This window comes from Carcharodon carcharias, chromosome 16, assembly GCF_017639515.1.
Source record: "Carcharodon carcharias isolate sCarCar2 chromosome 16, sCarCar2.pri, whole genome shotgun sequence".
Classification (NCBI taxonomy): Eukaryota; Metazoa; Chordata; class Chondrichthyes; order Lamniformes; family Lamnidae; genus Carcharodon; species Carcharodon carcharias.
This window is the reverse complement of record NC_054482.1, coordinates 21,711,928-21,726,720: the sequence shown is the minus strand read 5'-3', so window position 1 is coordinate 21,726,720 and position 14,793 is coordinate 21,711,928. Positions and strand designations below refer to the sequence as shown.

Here is a 14,793-nt window from a genome sequence, read left to right as displayed (position 1 = left end):
ACAACTTAATGGGCCAGAATTTCAGTTCCTGGGAGGGGGGGGGGGCTGGTGCGGAGGTGGGGTACCTCAGAGGTACCCCAAAAGATGCACTGGGGGACCCTCCCTAGAAGTCCCCATGTAAGAGCTACATGGGAATTGTCAAGGATTTAAAATTTCCAATGGGCAACGACCCTGCACCTGGAACCATCGGAAACTCCGATTTAAATCAGGGATTTCGGATGGTTCCGACACTCCTGGAAGAACAGTTACCCAGGAAAAGTTAGCAGGATTTAAACTACTTCTCACTCATGAGTAACTATGGTTCTGACCACCAACCACCACACGCCACTGCTGCCACCCTCCCCCAACCCCCGACACCCCACCGACACCCCACTGGAAACCCCGACTACCCTTCTAAAGTCAAGGTCTAAACTCAAAGAGCAAACTTTGTTACACTGACATTTTCCATTTCCCATTTTGGTTCTTCCCAAGGCCTTTTTTGGGCATGACTCACAATTTAGTGGTAACTAATTAGTGTAATTAGTCTTGTCCATTCTGCCAAGACTGCTTGTGAGGTTACCCAGGTTTACTCCATGTGAAATCTTTACAACCAACAGCTTGGAAAGGATTTTCATCCCGTTAGTCCGGGCAGGACTTGAATTCCAGTTTTAGAGGTGAAAGAGGTGTATGCTAACCCATTTAACATCCAGTCTTGCTTTCATTTTCCAATAGCGCAACATATAGTCCTTTCCTTCTCTCTCAGATCATTCCTACAAAACACTTGCTTATTAGAATGTGCTAAGAATCTACTTACATATATGTAGTGTCAGGCTCCAGGCATCTGATTATCAAAGATATTGAGTTTGACACCTTGTCTGGAACTTTTCCCAACATCACACAGGGAGTCTTGGATCCAGAGGCAATGTCATCTACAAAACTCAGCACCGATTCTGTAGAGAGAAGGATAGTGAAGAATAAAAAGCAATATTATCTGAGTAATAAGTCTATAGTTCACAAAGCTGAATTCATCTATCAAACAACAGCAGCCTGAATGATGTCACCCAGCATGGCTCATAAGAGTTCTATGTTGAAGACTATCTTCACAGGAATGACAACAAATCAATATGGAGCAGGTCATGACCAAAACTCAAGTAGTTTTGGAGAAGAATTGGTGATCTAAATTTTTCACGTTCAAGGCATACACCAAGGAGCTGCAGAGATATACTTTAAAACAGTGGGGACGTCTTGCTCAGTTCATTATGCACACAGCTTTCTGCTCTTAAAACATCTGGGAGAAATAGAACTTAAGACCAACCATTGACTTTAGGCAATCACAATCAAACACAGGTGAAACAAACCATTGAACACTACATTTCCCACTGACCAATGAAAATATGAAGAACTGTGTTTGATTTCAGAGCTGCAAGTATTATAATGGCAAGGCATCGAGATACAGAAGTTGCTCCAATATCTCAAATCAGTTATGTCTCATACAATCCTTTCTTATTCTGGTCGGACAGAACACCACAAAACCCATCCAACCTGTGACCAACTGCCTACACCATAACAGTTAGATGATTATGAAAGCAGTCAGGGTAGGTGATGTAATTATCTAGAATTTACAACAGAGGAACAGGCCATTCAGCCCAACTGGCTCATGCTGGAGTTTGTGCTTCACACAAGCTTCCTCCCACCCTACTTCATCTAACTCTATCAAAATATCCTTTTATTCCTTTCTCCCTCATGCGCTTATCTAGCTTCATGTTAAATGCGTTCATGCTATTCGCCTCAGCTGCACCATGTAGCAACAAATTCCACAGTGTTTATCATCGACAGGTTAGAGAACAAAGCATCAATCCCTCAAATTTTACCTCATGATTATCTGGAAGGTAATTTTCTGCAAGATCAGCTCCTAATACTGGATAACTACCGGGTATTAGGAAAACATGGGTAGAATTTTATGTGGAGGTGGGAGCCAAACGCCCCAGCTGAAAAGTCGGGGGTGAGCCTGCCTCCACATGGCCAGCAAGTCCTCGACTAAGGGCGATCATTGGCTCAGGGTGAGGCTTCCACCCCTATCTTGGAAGAACTCCGTCTCAGAGAGCTACCGGCCAATCAAATGGCCAGCGGCCCTCTAGTCCCAGCAGCGCCACCGGTAGCTTTGGCCATTGCAGGTACCGCAGCCAGTTCCCAATGACGATTGTCGCTGGAGCTGGATTAGAAGCTGAGTGAGGCCAGGCTCCAGGCTCAGCAACAAAGGTTGGTGGCAGGGGTTGTGGGGTGGGGGGCAGTGGGGGGGTCAGAATCAGGGGGGTGGGGCGGGTGTAAAATTCCACCCCTTGTATGTTGATGTTTCAGGTATAGACCTTTTCTTAGGACCGAAAGATATTACTGATGAGTTGCATTTCAACAAGGAGCAGAATAAGAAAAAGTGGGAGGGGGTATTGGTGATGAAGGACGGCTGATGGGGGATGTGGTGGGGAGTGGGGCTAAGTACCACACACAGAAAAAAAGACATAGGATGGCCAGCAATATGTGCTGAAGTGGGGAGCAGGAAATAGATAAATGGCAGAAGTGATACATGCAGGAGCATAATGAGAGAAAGTGAAGAAATGAGAAACATTTAGAAAACAGAGAGGGTGTGAGAGAAAAGCTGAAGGGAAAAAGTTAGTCAAACGTGAAGCATGAAAAACCAGCAGACATCATCGGCCCAGGAGTCTGGTGGAAGATAGAAGCAGGTTGGCACCAAATGTTCGGACAACACTGTCAGTAGAGTGTTCCAACAGAGTGGGTGGAGGGACTCCAGCCCTGTACCAACTATTGCTCTTCCCATTTCCCTGGACTCTGGCATATCCATACGAAAGTGCCAGAGGCTACTGCCAGAGAGAAAACAGAAGGGGTTGAGATCAGAAGTTGTTAAAGTCATAATTAAAACCAGAGATTTGAAGAGTACCTCATGGGTAGATTGTGTTCCTTGAGTTTGTGTCGAGCTTCATTGGAACAGAAGCCCAAAGGCAGAAAGGTCTGGGTGGGAATGGGGCAGGGAATTGAAGTGGAAAGTGACAGCAAACTCTGGGTCGCACCTGGACAGAATAGGCATATTTGGCAAAGGGATCACTTAATCTTACTTTTAATCTTAAAATCTAATCTGTCTATCGGTCAATGCATACATAGTACATTTGTACATCCAAATAGATATTTAATCCACATGTTGTGTCTCATTCAAGCTTATGAAGATTCATATCTCAGTACGCATTTTCTGAGATCAGCCGATAAATACAGATACACAGACATACACACACACACGTCCTTGCAGATATATACACAGATATACAAACACACAAATATTTAACTATCCATTAACTATCCATACGTAACTAACACATTCAAACGTGAACACACTTTGCAATCAAGGCTGATTCACTCATCGACATTCCACGTTGATCGGAAACCCACATTGTAAGTTTTACAGTTCGGGAGCTGGATATCCAGGCAATTTATTGATTCTGTGGAAAACCATTTTAAACATCTCACTATCAGCTTGTAACTTGTAAATGTGTCATAAACTCTGATTTACCACTGTGTATTCACTCCATGTCAGCATCTTGTTAATTCTGGATATACTAGTGTCTCATAAACTCTTAATATGTCAGCAGCTCATGGGCCCAGTACCTGTGTCTCATTAACTCTCTCTGGTGCCTTAACCTTAAGATGAGAGTCTATATTCCAGACACCCTCAATGGTTCAGCTGCCACCCAGCTCCATGCTGAGTTTGCTGATCACAGTTATGGTGGCAATAGGGCCCTTTATTTACCCAGAAGGGCATGGCCGACCAGGATTCCTGCACCATACCACTATCTAGTGACCTCTGTTGCATGCGCCTACAAAAGCCATGATCTCCAGCAGGGTTAAGAGCAGCAGGCGCATGGGAAAATCCCCATCAGCAAGTTCCCCTCCCAATCACACAACCTCCAGTCTTGGAAATGTATCAGCACTCCTTTGACGGTGCTGTGTCAAAACCCTGGAACCTCCTCCCTACCCTTGGATTCAAGAGGGCGGCTCACCACCACTTTCTCTAGAGCAATTAGGGTTGGATAATAAATGCTGGCCTTTCCAGTGGTGCTGACATCCCATGAATGAAAAATTCAAAGCTCTCATGATTTTGCTATATTGCAGGATGAGAGGCAAGACTTGCATTCTAGCACCAGCAGCTATTGACCCAGCTTGACGATATCAGACGGTCAGTAGAGGTAAGCTTTGCAGGAGTGATGGCAGGGCGACCTGTGTGTAAATTGCTCAGAACATTTGCTATACCTGATCCGAAAGTGAGCAAGTTATTTGCTGTTTTGTGAGGCCTTCCACATGTGCTATTGATGAGAACAATGTGTACGGGCAACACACAAAACAATAATGCTTCGCACACTGTCAATTCTCTTTGATGCAACACTAGACCATTGTGTTGCTCTGGTTGGCTTACACTGGGATCTGAACAAGCGGTGAGGAATTGGCTACAGCCTCTGATCCCCACCTGAGAACAATAACACATCAATTTCAATTCAATAATCAATGCAGAGTTACATCATTGTTTCAAGATTTTCATATTTGACATTTCATCCAATCTCAAATATTGGCGTACCAACAGCAGCTGCACATCATCTGCTAAGAAGCTTTGTTGCTTTATTTTTTTGAAACAAAGACACATTTATGCAACAGTAGTACAAGCTCTGCTTATATTTAACTGCATTACTTGAAAAACTGCAAGGGCTGAAGTCAATTTAAGACAGCTGACGGTTGTTTTCTCCAGATCTTTGAATCTCAGGTGGTTCGAGTAAATTTGAACAAAGCTGCCACCTACAGACAAGATGCTGCACTTCCACATATAGATGATCTCTCCATGCCTCTCTCACTTATCCCACTATCTCTACCTCAATCTCAATCCCATCCTGAACTTTCTCGCACTCCAATTACTCATGTATGTTTGCGTTTCTGTTCTGTTTCACTGTGCCTCTCTGAACCCCTCATTTTTCTTCCCCTGGTTCCAGCCTTGGTCACCTGCCTTTTCTGTTTCAAACTCATCTCTCCCTCTGGTTGCCATCCTACAAAGTTCTCTTATTCCAATCTCTCATCTCATTCCACCTGGCTCACTTGTTCCTGTCTCATTTTGTTCATCTCTCTTCCTCTTTCACCTGATGTCTTTCTTTCCTTCCTGCTGCACTCACTCACCTTCCCTTCTCCCTGAGTCTCACAAAAATCACATTTCCGATTCACTCTTTCCCTCATGTTCCCACTGTCTCTTGATCTTACGTTTGGGTCTTCTTCCTGCTTCTCCTTATCTCTTCCTCTTACTCTATTATCCATTGCTACAGCTGTCCTGCCTTATTATTTTCCTCTCTCTTTCTCTGTTGTTTCAATCTCCCCAACTCTGCTCCAGCCACGTTTCTGTCTTCCTTTCCTGTGGTCACTGACCCATAGAAGTGTACAGTACCCTGGTGACTGGTACACCCCAGTGCCTCAGCAAGGACGCCACCATTTGCATGTGGACTCTGATAATTAAACTCCAGGAGACTAAATGTGAACAAACTCTCATCCGTTGATGCACTGAGAGCTTGCATCGTCAACGAGCACAAATTGGACAATTTAGATTCCCAATCAGGGCCGTTGTCCATTTGTGTGCGCCCTAATTTTAGATGACTGGGAACTAAATTGGACACTTTGGCAGGTTTTTTTCACTTCATATAGTGTGGTACTAGGCAAGTCAGGAATAGCTTAGTTGGCCCCAAAATGCTAATAATAAATGAATGGGTTGATTAATGAATTTTGCAGTCAGCAACAATGTTTTTGACACTTGCACTTGTTCATCCTATGGGCTACTGCAAGGCAAGTTACTGTCAGTTGAAGGCTTGGCCTAAATAGCCAAGTGGTTATGGTACTGGGTTTGTAACCCCAAGATTAAGAGTTCAGATCTCACAATGGCAAACTATGAAACAATGTAACTTCATCTGAAACAGATGGAAACGGGTTTGTACTCGAAAGAGTTACTGTCAGTTGACTATCCAGGCATTCCAGCATCCTCTACAGGGCAACTGGAACCTGTGCAATCAGGGCAAGCTAGTGTGTGTCTCCTTAACCAATCAGAATGAAGAATTGCTGACGAGCAGCACAGAATCTGTACCAGGAGGTGACAGGCGGAATATTGTATTCAATTTCAAACCAGGTACAGAAAGGGAAATAAAGAGAGGGAAAGAAAGGCTGTGTTAAAGGGAGGTAAAAGCTGCAGCAAGAAAAAGTAAATATTGTTTAATTTAAAAAAAAACTCCAATAATAATTAAAATCTGAAAGAATTCAATTTGATAAAGTTCATTTCCAATGCCGGAGAGGTGGCTTGGTGGTAATTTGGATGTAGCATGCCATTAAAGGGGTACTCACACTGAATAGATAAACACAAACTTTTTTTCTTGCAAATTCACTGAGTACCCATGAGAAAAGTATGTGAAATTCACATATCCAATGGGCGAAATTCTCGGGCCGGCAAGCAGGGGCGGGGCCAGCTCACTGACATGTAAAATGGCACAGTCTCAACATCACTGCGCGTCAATTTGATTTTCAGTTTGGCAGGCACGCAGCCGAGTCGGCTGCGCAACTGCTGAACTGTCAAAGGCCTATCAAGGCCATTTAAAAACTAAGTTAACCAATAAACTGAGCTGCCCAACCTTAAGGTTGGCGGGCTGGTGAAGAGCCCAGGCGGCCTTTGCATTTTTCATGGAACCTCATCCACAGGCGAGGTGAGGTTTCATGAAGTGTTGATAAATTGAATAAATTTTTAAAAAAAAATTCATTGATATGTCCCAGTGGCACATGAGGGGATTAGTCTTAAAAATTTTTCTTTCCTTTATTCAGCTTTTTAAAACTTAAACTAATCACCTCTGTGCCACAGGGAGATTCCTGTGCTTTTTTGCATGCATGCACAAAAGAGCACAGGCCCTGACTCAGGGAATCCATCCCCGCCCGCACAGGGGGACCACTCAGCGCTTCCGGGCATGCGAGACGCTGGGCGGGCCTTAATTGGCCTGCCCCTGTAAAATGGCACCGTGGACCCGACCGGGTGCGCCGGTCAGGTTCGCTCTCCCTTCCGCCTGCCCCCACACAATCCTAACCCCCCCCCCCTCCCCCGATGGGAGGACAATTCTCCCCAATGGATTTCAACGCCACATCTCTCAGCGTGATCAGACAGCTTCAGGAAGAGTAAGGCAACTCAGACAACAACTTCCTGATTTCCACGTCTAACTGGCAATTGCAGGCACCTGAAGTGACTGACTGGCACGCCAATAGCAGTGAGCACATTTAGCTCCTAGCCAAATGTTCTAAAACCAAAATTCAAACATTTCAGTTCCTGTTGCTATTCTACCCACCTTCTCCTTTTCACCTTGTATCTTGTTTTGATTCCAACTTCAGGTTTGTGTTATTCAATATCTAACACGGAATTTTACTGGGCAGAAATGGGCTGTTCGGTTAAATTTGCTTATGCTGGCATTCCTGCTCCACACAGCCTCCTCCACCCGATCAACATATCCCTCTATTCCTTCCTCCTTCACTTCTTTATCTATCTTTCCCTTAAATACAAGGAATCTGTTACAGATCCAACAGCCCAGTGAACTGATTCGATCTCACATCATGCACCACCACCAGCAAGCAGGAAGCACAAAAATAAACCACTTTCAATGAGTGCATTGTGGTTGCAGTAAAAACTATAATGGGCTTGGTTTTTCGTGCCCCTGCCGGATGTGCTTTCATTGCGGGGCATGTGGGTGCCCACCATCCTGCCCACCCCCGAGATCACCCCAATAACATGGTAGGTAGGTGGGCGCCGAAATTAGCAGCCCGCCTGCCATATTTAAATAATCAAGGGTCAATTGAGCTTGTTAATAATACAATGCCCATGCCACAACATGGCTGGCAAGGGCAGTTGGGTGGGAGTGGCAGGCCATTTTTATTGAAAATTTTGTAAAAGGGCAGGAAGGAAGGGGGTTGTACTATCATTGGATGGTGCCCTTTGTGCATTGGGGGCAGCACCCCTGAGGTAGTGCCCCTTCCCCCTTTTGTCCTACCCGCCTGCTCTCTAAAACCTGCCACACCCAACCTCCTCCCTAAGCTGGTCAAAGCCTCCCCGCCCAATAACCTGGACTGACCTCACTCCAGGACCTGTTGTAGTCTCGGCAATGCCCACTAATGAGCTCTTGGCGTTGCAGAGGCTGCTGGAGCTGCCGGACAATCTGATTGGCTGGCAGCCCCTGAGGGTGGGGCTTTGTCCCCAGTGAGGGGCTACGGGTGGGCAATTTAGCCCACCCGTAGTGAGTTATGGCTGTAGGGGGCAGGCTGGCATGGAGCAAGTCAGCTTCCTGCCGCCTTTGCTTCTGTGGTGGGGTGGAGGTGAGCTAGCCGACCCTGTAATATGCAGCCCAATATCTTTTTAACTATGTCGCATGGAGCTGCTCATCATCTGGAGAAAGAAAGCAATAAAGCTCAAAACAAATGTGATGCAGCACCTTCAGGTCTTTGTTCTCACAGGCCACGTTGTAGCAGCATTCACTGTTCATTGGAGGCCCACGCTGAATTGGGAGCTTTTGTCAATCAACTATTTAAGAATTTTCATGATGTAGGAACACTGTGGCTCTAAGTCTTATTTATTTTTTTAAAAAATTGAAGCTCTTTAATTATCTTATTTCTTTTTTACAGCAACTACATTATATAAAACAGTATTTAGTTGGTCGCAAAGTGCTTTGTGAGGTAACAGAGGCCATGAAAGGTGCTACATAAATGCAATTCTTTCTTCCTTCCACCATGCATTTTGGGGGGCAGAAGCCACCTTGACAGAATTGGGTTTCAACTTCCCACGAAACCACCAACCAGCACGCGGAAGACTGAAGATCGACATGAGCAGGAGATGGACATGGTAAAATGTGTCACATCCATCTTCACATCTGTACCACACCATTGTTGTGCCTTAATGGAAGGACATGAGGTAGAGGGAGTGGACAGGCTTATCAAGGGAGTTCCAGAGCTTAGGACCGTCACAACTGAAGGCACGGCCATCAATGGCGGAGTAATTAAAGTCAGGGATGCTCAAGAGGTGAGGATCAGAGGAGTACAGAGGTTTCAGAGGGTTGTCAGGCTAGAGGAGATCACAGGGACGGGGAGGCTGATTCTGCGGAGGGATTTCCAAATCAAGGCATTGCTCCGCCGGGTGCCTGTATTGGCCTGGGACCACAGGGGTGATGGGTGAAGGGGACTGGATGTAAGTTCAGACACAGTTTTTCATGACAGTTTACAGAAGGTAGAATATGGGAGGCCAGCCAATAGTCCATTGGAATAGTCCAGTCTTGAGGTAACGCAGGCATGGCTGAGAGTTTTACCAGCAAACGAGCCAAGGCATGGGTGGAGTTGGGTGATGTTCCAATCGTGCAAACCGGTGGTTTTAGTGTAGATGTGGATGTGTGGTCAGAGGCTCATCTCAGGACCAGATATAACACTGACATTGAGGACGATGTGGTTCAGCCTCAGACTGTTGCCAGAGAGAAGGATGGTATCAGTAGCTTGGGAGCAGAGTTTGTGACAGGGCCAGATCCAATGTCCTAGATTTGCACTCAGTGCGGAAGCGGCGTTTTACCCGCCGAACTCAATGGGGGCTTTTCACGACATATAGTCCCAAACCCACCGCATTAATCAAGCATTCCCGGGAAACAGGACGTTTCCATGGTGGGCGGTCTATGCCCACCATTTCCATGGCATTTACCCGCCATGCCATCACCTCACTGCTTCATCATGCCGGGCGCCATATTTAAAATGCAGCCAGTGCTTCCAGTCCATGATTGCTGAAAGGCAAGAAGCTTGCAGGCCCCAGGCCCAATGACACTTCCTGCAAGCGCAGTGGGGGCTTGCCATGATGTCCTCTAATCCCGCTTTGGCCGCTGGATGGGCAGTAACATCACTAATCTGATTTGGGAGGCGATGGCAGCATGATCAGCGCCAACACCCTGAAAAAGAGGACAGACACCCAATGCCACAAGAGGATGAATGATCTCCTCCATTCTGCCAGGGTAAGTCACTCTTCTCATCACTCTCAACTCACACACTCACAAACCCACCACACACCCACAGGGCCCTCCCTCACTGCCCGTTCAAGGGACATCACCATTCACTCTCTCACACTCACAGTCATTGTCTTCATCCCGTACATGGGACCACTCACCACCCACACAGGCCAGGCATCCTTATCATCTGGCCTGGCAGGCACCCTGCTTACACTTTCTCCATCTGTCTAGACAAGCTGGCACACAACAAGAGGGAAAGGTTGCAGACTGACAAATAAATGCCAGGAATCAAGGTCCTCACAGACTTGAAAAACAGAGCCATCCGGCTGGCTGGTGAGGATCTGGACCATTCCTGTGCTGACAGTGAGGTTGGCGCTGCTCTACCAAGTGAAGATCCAGCAGTGCAACTTCCATCAGACAACCATGCTGTGAGTGATATATCCTCTTTCACAGGCCACTGTCGTGCACTAATTATCTGTCCTTGCTTTGGCAGGCACATCTGAGAAACTGCCGAGAGTCCATGACCCAGGGCCTCCAACCAAGTCTCGAGGAAACTGCTGAAACCCTCCATGAAGACCAATCACAGCACTCACCTAAACCTCCCAGCAGTGCAGAGACACACACCTCGGTGGGACCTAGCTTTACAGTGGCCTTGGGACCGCAATCTGGTGAGCACATTGCATTTTCTGATCCAGATTAAGCAGCGGTAGGGACTCCCCAGGTGTCCAGCACCTGGAGGACTGCTGGAGGCCAGAAATTTGCTAGTCTGTGTCAAGTGATGAGCCTTTGGATTCGGTCATGTCACAGTTGCTGGAGCTGCAAAGGCAAGCTCGGGAACATCAGGAAGGGATGTCCACTGCACTCCTCAGATTGTAAGGCATGATGGAGGAGTCCGTCCGCCTTCAGGCTGAGGTGATAGTGCCAGCATGCCAATGCATCGAGGTCAACATTGGCAGGATGGCGGCCGCCATAGAGACTTTGGTCCAGAATGTCACTCCTACACTGCTGCACAGGCTGAACTCCATCGCTGATGCCATAGTTGGCTTCCAATTGTGTGTACGTGAGAGGGGTGCTGGGCAGTTCGATCTCACTCCAGCTATCCTTCTCCTCAGGGAGTCAGCCTGTGGCCCTCGGGCACCAGTAGGGAGGAGGATCAGTAGGCTTACACCCTGGGGCCATCCATCTAGGTGACTCCAGTAGTGTCCGGGCTATCCAATTCCCTCTTCCTGCGACCCCAGCTGCTCCAGCTCCACAGGCCAAGGAGGGAGCCGCTGCCACAAAGCAGGACACCAAAAGCAGGCCGGGCCCAGCAGGTCGCGGCCCTCCAGAGGACGTCCGTCAAGGTCATCACAGTCAGGGCATTGCAGTCAGCAGGCTGCCTCCACCTCCCCTGTGGATGTCGGGGGAGCACCAAGGCGCAGCGGCAGTGTTAGGAAGGTTAAGGAGAATTAATTACACAACCTGGACATGGGTATTAGTCACTTATACATGCTGTTCACTATTGTCAATAAACTCCCAAGGATGTCTCCCTGCCTATGCCTCTTTGTTCTGATGAGCAGTGTTCTTGTCACTCAGAGGTGAAACCTTTCTGCACAAGATAAAGGCAGGTGTCTCAGTTCAGGGTCTCTTTCCTATGCTCTGTGCAGTCTTCAGACCAAAGTGATGTTCTGGCCTCACACTCCCTGTACACATTACTGATTCCTGCACCTTGACGGTGCTGGTCATTGCTGCAAGAATGTCGTGGGCAGGCGCCACAGAGTTCTCTCACTCTCTCTGTGTGCTGTCAGCACCTTTAAGGTGGGGCTGGCCCCCATCTCTTCAGCATCTGTGACCAGTGACGCTGTTCTCCTGAAGGGGTCAGGTGCTGAAGGTTGACAAAGGATCAAAGGCTTTTAAAGTTTCATGGCTGCTTCTCGATGCTATGACCATAATCACAGAGTGCAAGTGAGCTGCCCTCAGCCAGACAGGAGTCAGGCATTCTCAGAGGCTGTGTGAAGATCTATGGGGTGTCCTCACTGCATGTCATCATCATCCTCCTGCAATCGAGTGACTATGAGGGCCTCCGCTGCATCTGCATTGCAGGAGTGTTATCACAGAGGGTATGTGCGCTGCCATGAGCCAGACTGGAGTCAAACATTCATAGATGCAAAGTGGGGATTTATGGTGTCTCCTCACTGCATGTCATCATCATCCTCCACAAGTCTAGCAGTCATAAGGTCCTCCCAAGTACACCTGCCTCACCTAACCAGTGCAAGGGCCTCATTGCCGTCATCGTCGCCTTCAAGGACCTTCTCACCCTCATCCCTGCTGACGTCCTCCTCATCGGAGGAGACCTCCAGCTCCTGAATCTCCTCCTCAGCCAGCTCATCTCCCCATTTCAGTGCCAGGTTGTGAAGGGTGCAGCAGGCGACAACAATGTGTGGACCCTGAAGGGTTCTCAAAATTCCCACATTTTTCATATCATCAACAAGGATATGGCTTTTGGACTTTTATGGCAGAGGACCCAACTGCTGAGTTAAGCGTAGAACTCTGCAGCCCATTAAGGCCTGGGACTGGATGTGCCCGGGCTTGTTGAGTGCAGTGTGGATTGTTGCCTGCAACCAGGCAACGAGAGGAGACAGAATACGCACTCTTCCCTTTAAAACAATCAACCCAGAGAAAGACTTCATCTGACACGAAACTAAAGCCCATCAAAATCTTGCATAAATAATCGCTACTAACTACTAGGGCAGGAAGGCAGCAATCAATGCAATTATGCGAACCTATCAATACTCCACATATACAATGGCTTGCAGTTCAAGACTAGTGACGGGGGCAGGAAGACAAAGATAAACATCATGCGAGCCCATTAAAAACAACGAGACATCAATCACCTGAGGAAGCCCACCAAAATCAGACAAAGAACTAACCTTGATTTGGATTCGGATAAGAAATTCGAAAAAAACGGCATAACTGGGCCACCAGTTACGAAGGCGCAGCTGACACAGGAGGGTGAGCAGTTTTGGGAGTGGTTGAAGCAGATCTTAAGCAGGGGGAGCAGTTTTGGAGAGGTAGTTGAGCCAAGCGGTGGAAGGAGATCTGGACGTTTGCAGGCCCGCAGGCAACATCACAGCGAGGGGCACGGGGTGGCAGGCTCAACCGAAGACAACAAGGCCACAACTGCAGCCCTCCATGAAGACTGACCACCCACAACCGTGCCCTCCAACCAACTGAAGAACCTTCGCAGATTCCACAGACCAGGACCACGTAGGGACGGCAGGCCCCAGAGGACACAAAGAGCATACCCCAAAACTGCAACCGGCTTACCTGGCTGGATTTCGAACTGTCAAGGAACCCTGGTTGGTGAGCATGATCCTTGACCTTTCCTAATTCAATTTAGTTAGGTTTTGGGGGTGGGACAAGGGTAAGGGGATTAGTAGCGTGATTTTCCCTCGTTATGCCGTGTGTTCCCCATTCTTAGCTAAGTGTACTTTGTAGGTCTGTATAACCTCAGTGTAATCCTAATGTTATAAGTTCATTTCTGACTTCAATAATCCCAGTTTTTTTTTACTTGCACCAAAACCAGTTGTCTGCTGCACTTTGTCACAACCCCCAAATAAGTCCAAGGTCTAGAACCCAGGGAGTGGGAGTGATTCAGATCGCTCAGAAATCAGAGGTAAAGCTGACACACACCACCACCCCCTACAACCCTATGTGGACTATATTGCAGGGCTCCACCAGACCGGTCCAAGCACTGGAACCTCATTTTCAGCATCCCGATGGTCTGCTCCACCAAGGTGCGAGTTGCTGCATGCGCCTCATTATATCGCCGCTCAGCTGCAGTCTGAGGCCGCCACTCAGGTGACATCAGCCACGTCCTCTGCAGGTAGCCCTTGTCCCCGAAGAGCCAGCCCTGCAGCTTCTGTGGACCCTGGAAGACATTAGGGATTTGAGACCTACTGAGAATGTTGGAGTCGTGCACACGCCCTGGAAATCATATGCAGACCTGCAGGGTGTGTTTGTGGTGGTTGCACACCAACTGCACATTCTGCGAATGGAAGCTCTTGTGGTTGACATAGTCGACCCCATGTTGCGACGGAGATCTGAGCACCACATGTGTGCAGTCGTTTGCACCTGTGGAAAACTTGACATCTGGGCAAATCCAATCGCTCTTGCATTCGTTGCTCCCAATGTGGTCTCCTCTACATTGGAGAGACCAAACGTAAACTGGGCGACCGCTTTGCAGAACACCTGCGGTCTGTCCGCAAGAATGACCCAAACCTCCCTGTCGCTTGCCATTTTAACACTCCACCCTGCTCTCTTGCCCACATGTCTGTCCTTGGCTTGCTGCATTGTTCCAGTGAAGCCCAACGCAAACTGGAGGAACAACACCTCATCTTCCGACTAGGGACTTTACAGCCTTCCGGACTGAATATTGAATTCAACAACTTTAGGTCGTGAGTCCCCTCCCCCATCCCCACCCCCTTTCTGTTCCCCCCTTCTTTTTTTTTCCCAATAAATTATAAAGATTTTCCTTTTCCCACCTATTTCCATTATATAAAAAAAACCCACTAGAGCTATACCTTGAGTGCCCTACCATCCATTCTTAATTAGCACATTCGTTTAGATAATATCACCAACTTTAACTTTAACACCTATGTGTTCTATTGTACTATTGTTGTTGACATCTTTTGATGATCTGCTTCTATCACTGCTTGTTTGTCGCTACAACCACACCAACCCCCTC

The 14,793-nt window shown here is 47.5% G+C and overlaps 1 protein-coding gene across 1 annotated transcript in view; it reads right to left on the bottom strand.

Annotated features, from left to right (window-relative positions):
- astn1 (astrotactin 1) overlaps positions 1-14,793 on the bottom strand; it is a 2,752,121-nt gene that overhangs the window by 54,424 nt on the left and 2,682,904 nt on the right. Inside the window, exon 22 of the mRNA XM_041207794.1 lies at positions 794-929. Within this exon, the coding sequence (XP_041063728.1) occupies positions 794-929 (136 nt within the window). The remainder of the gene's footprint in view (positions 1-793; positions 930-14,793) is intronic.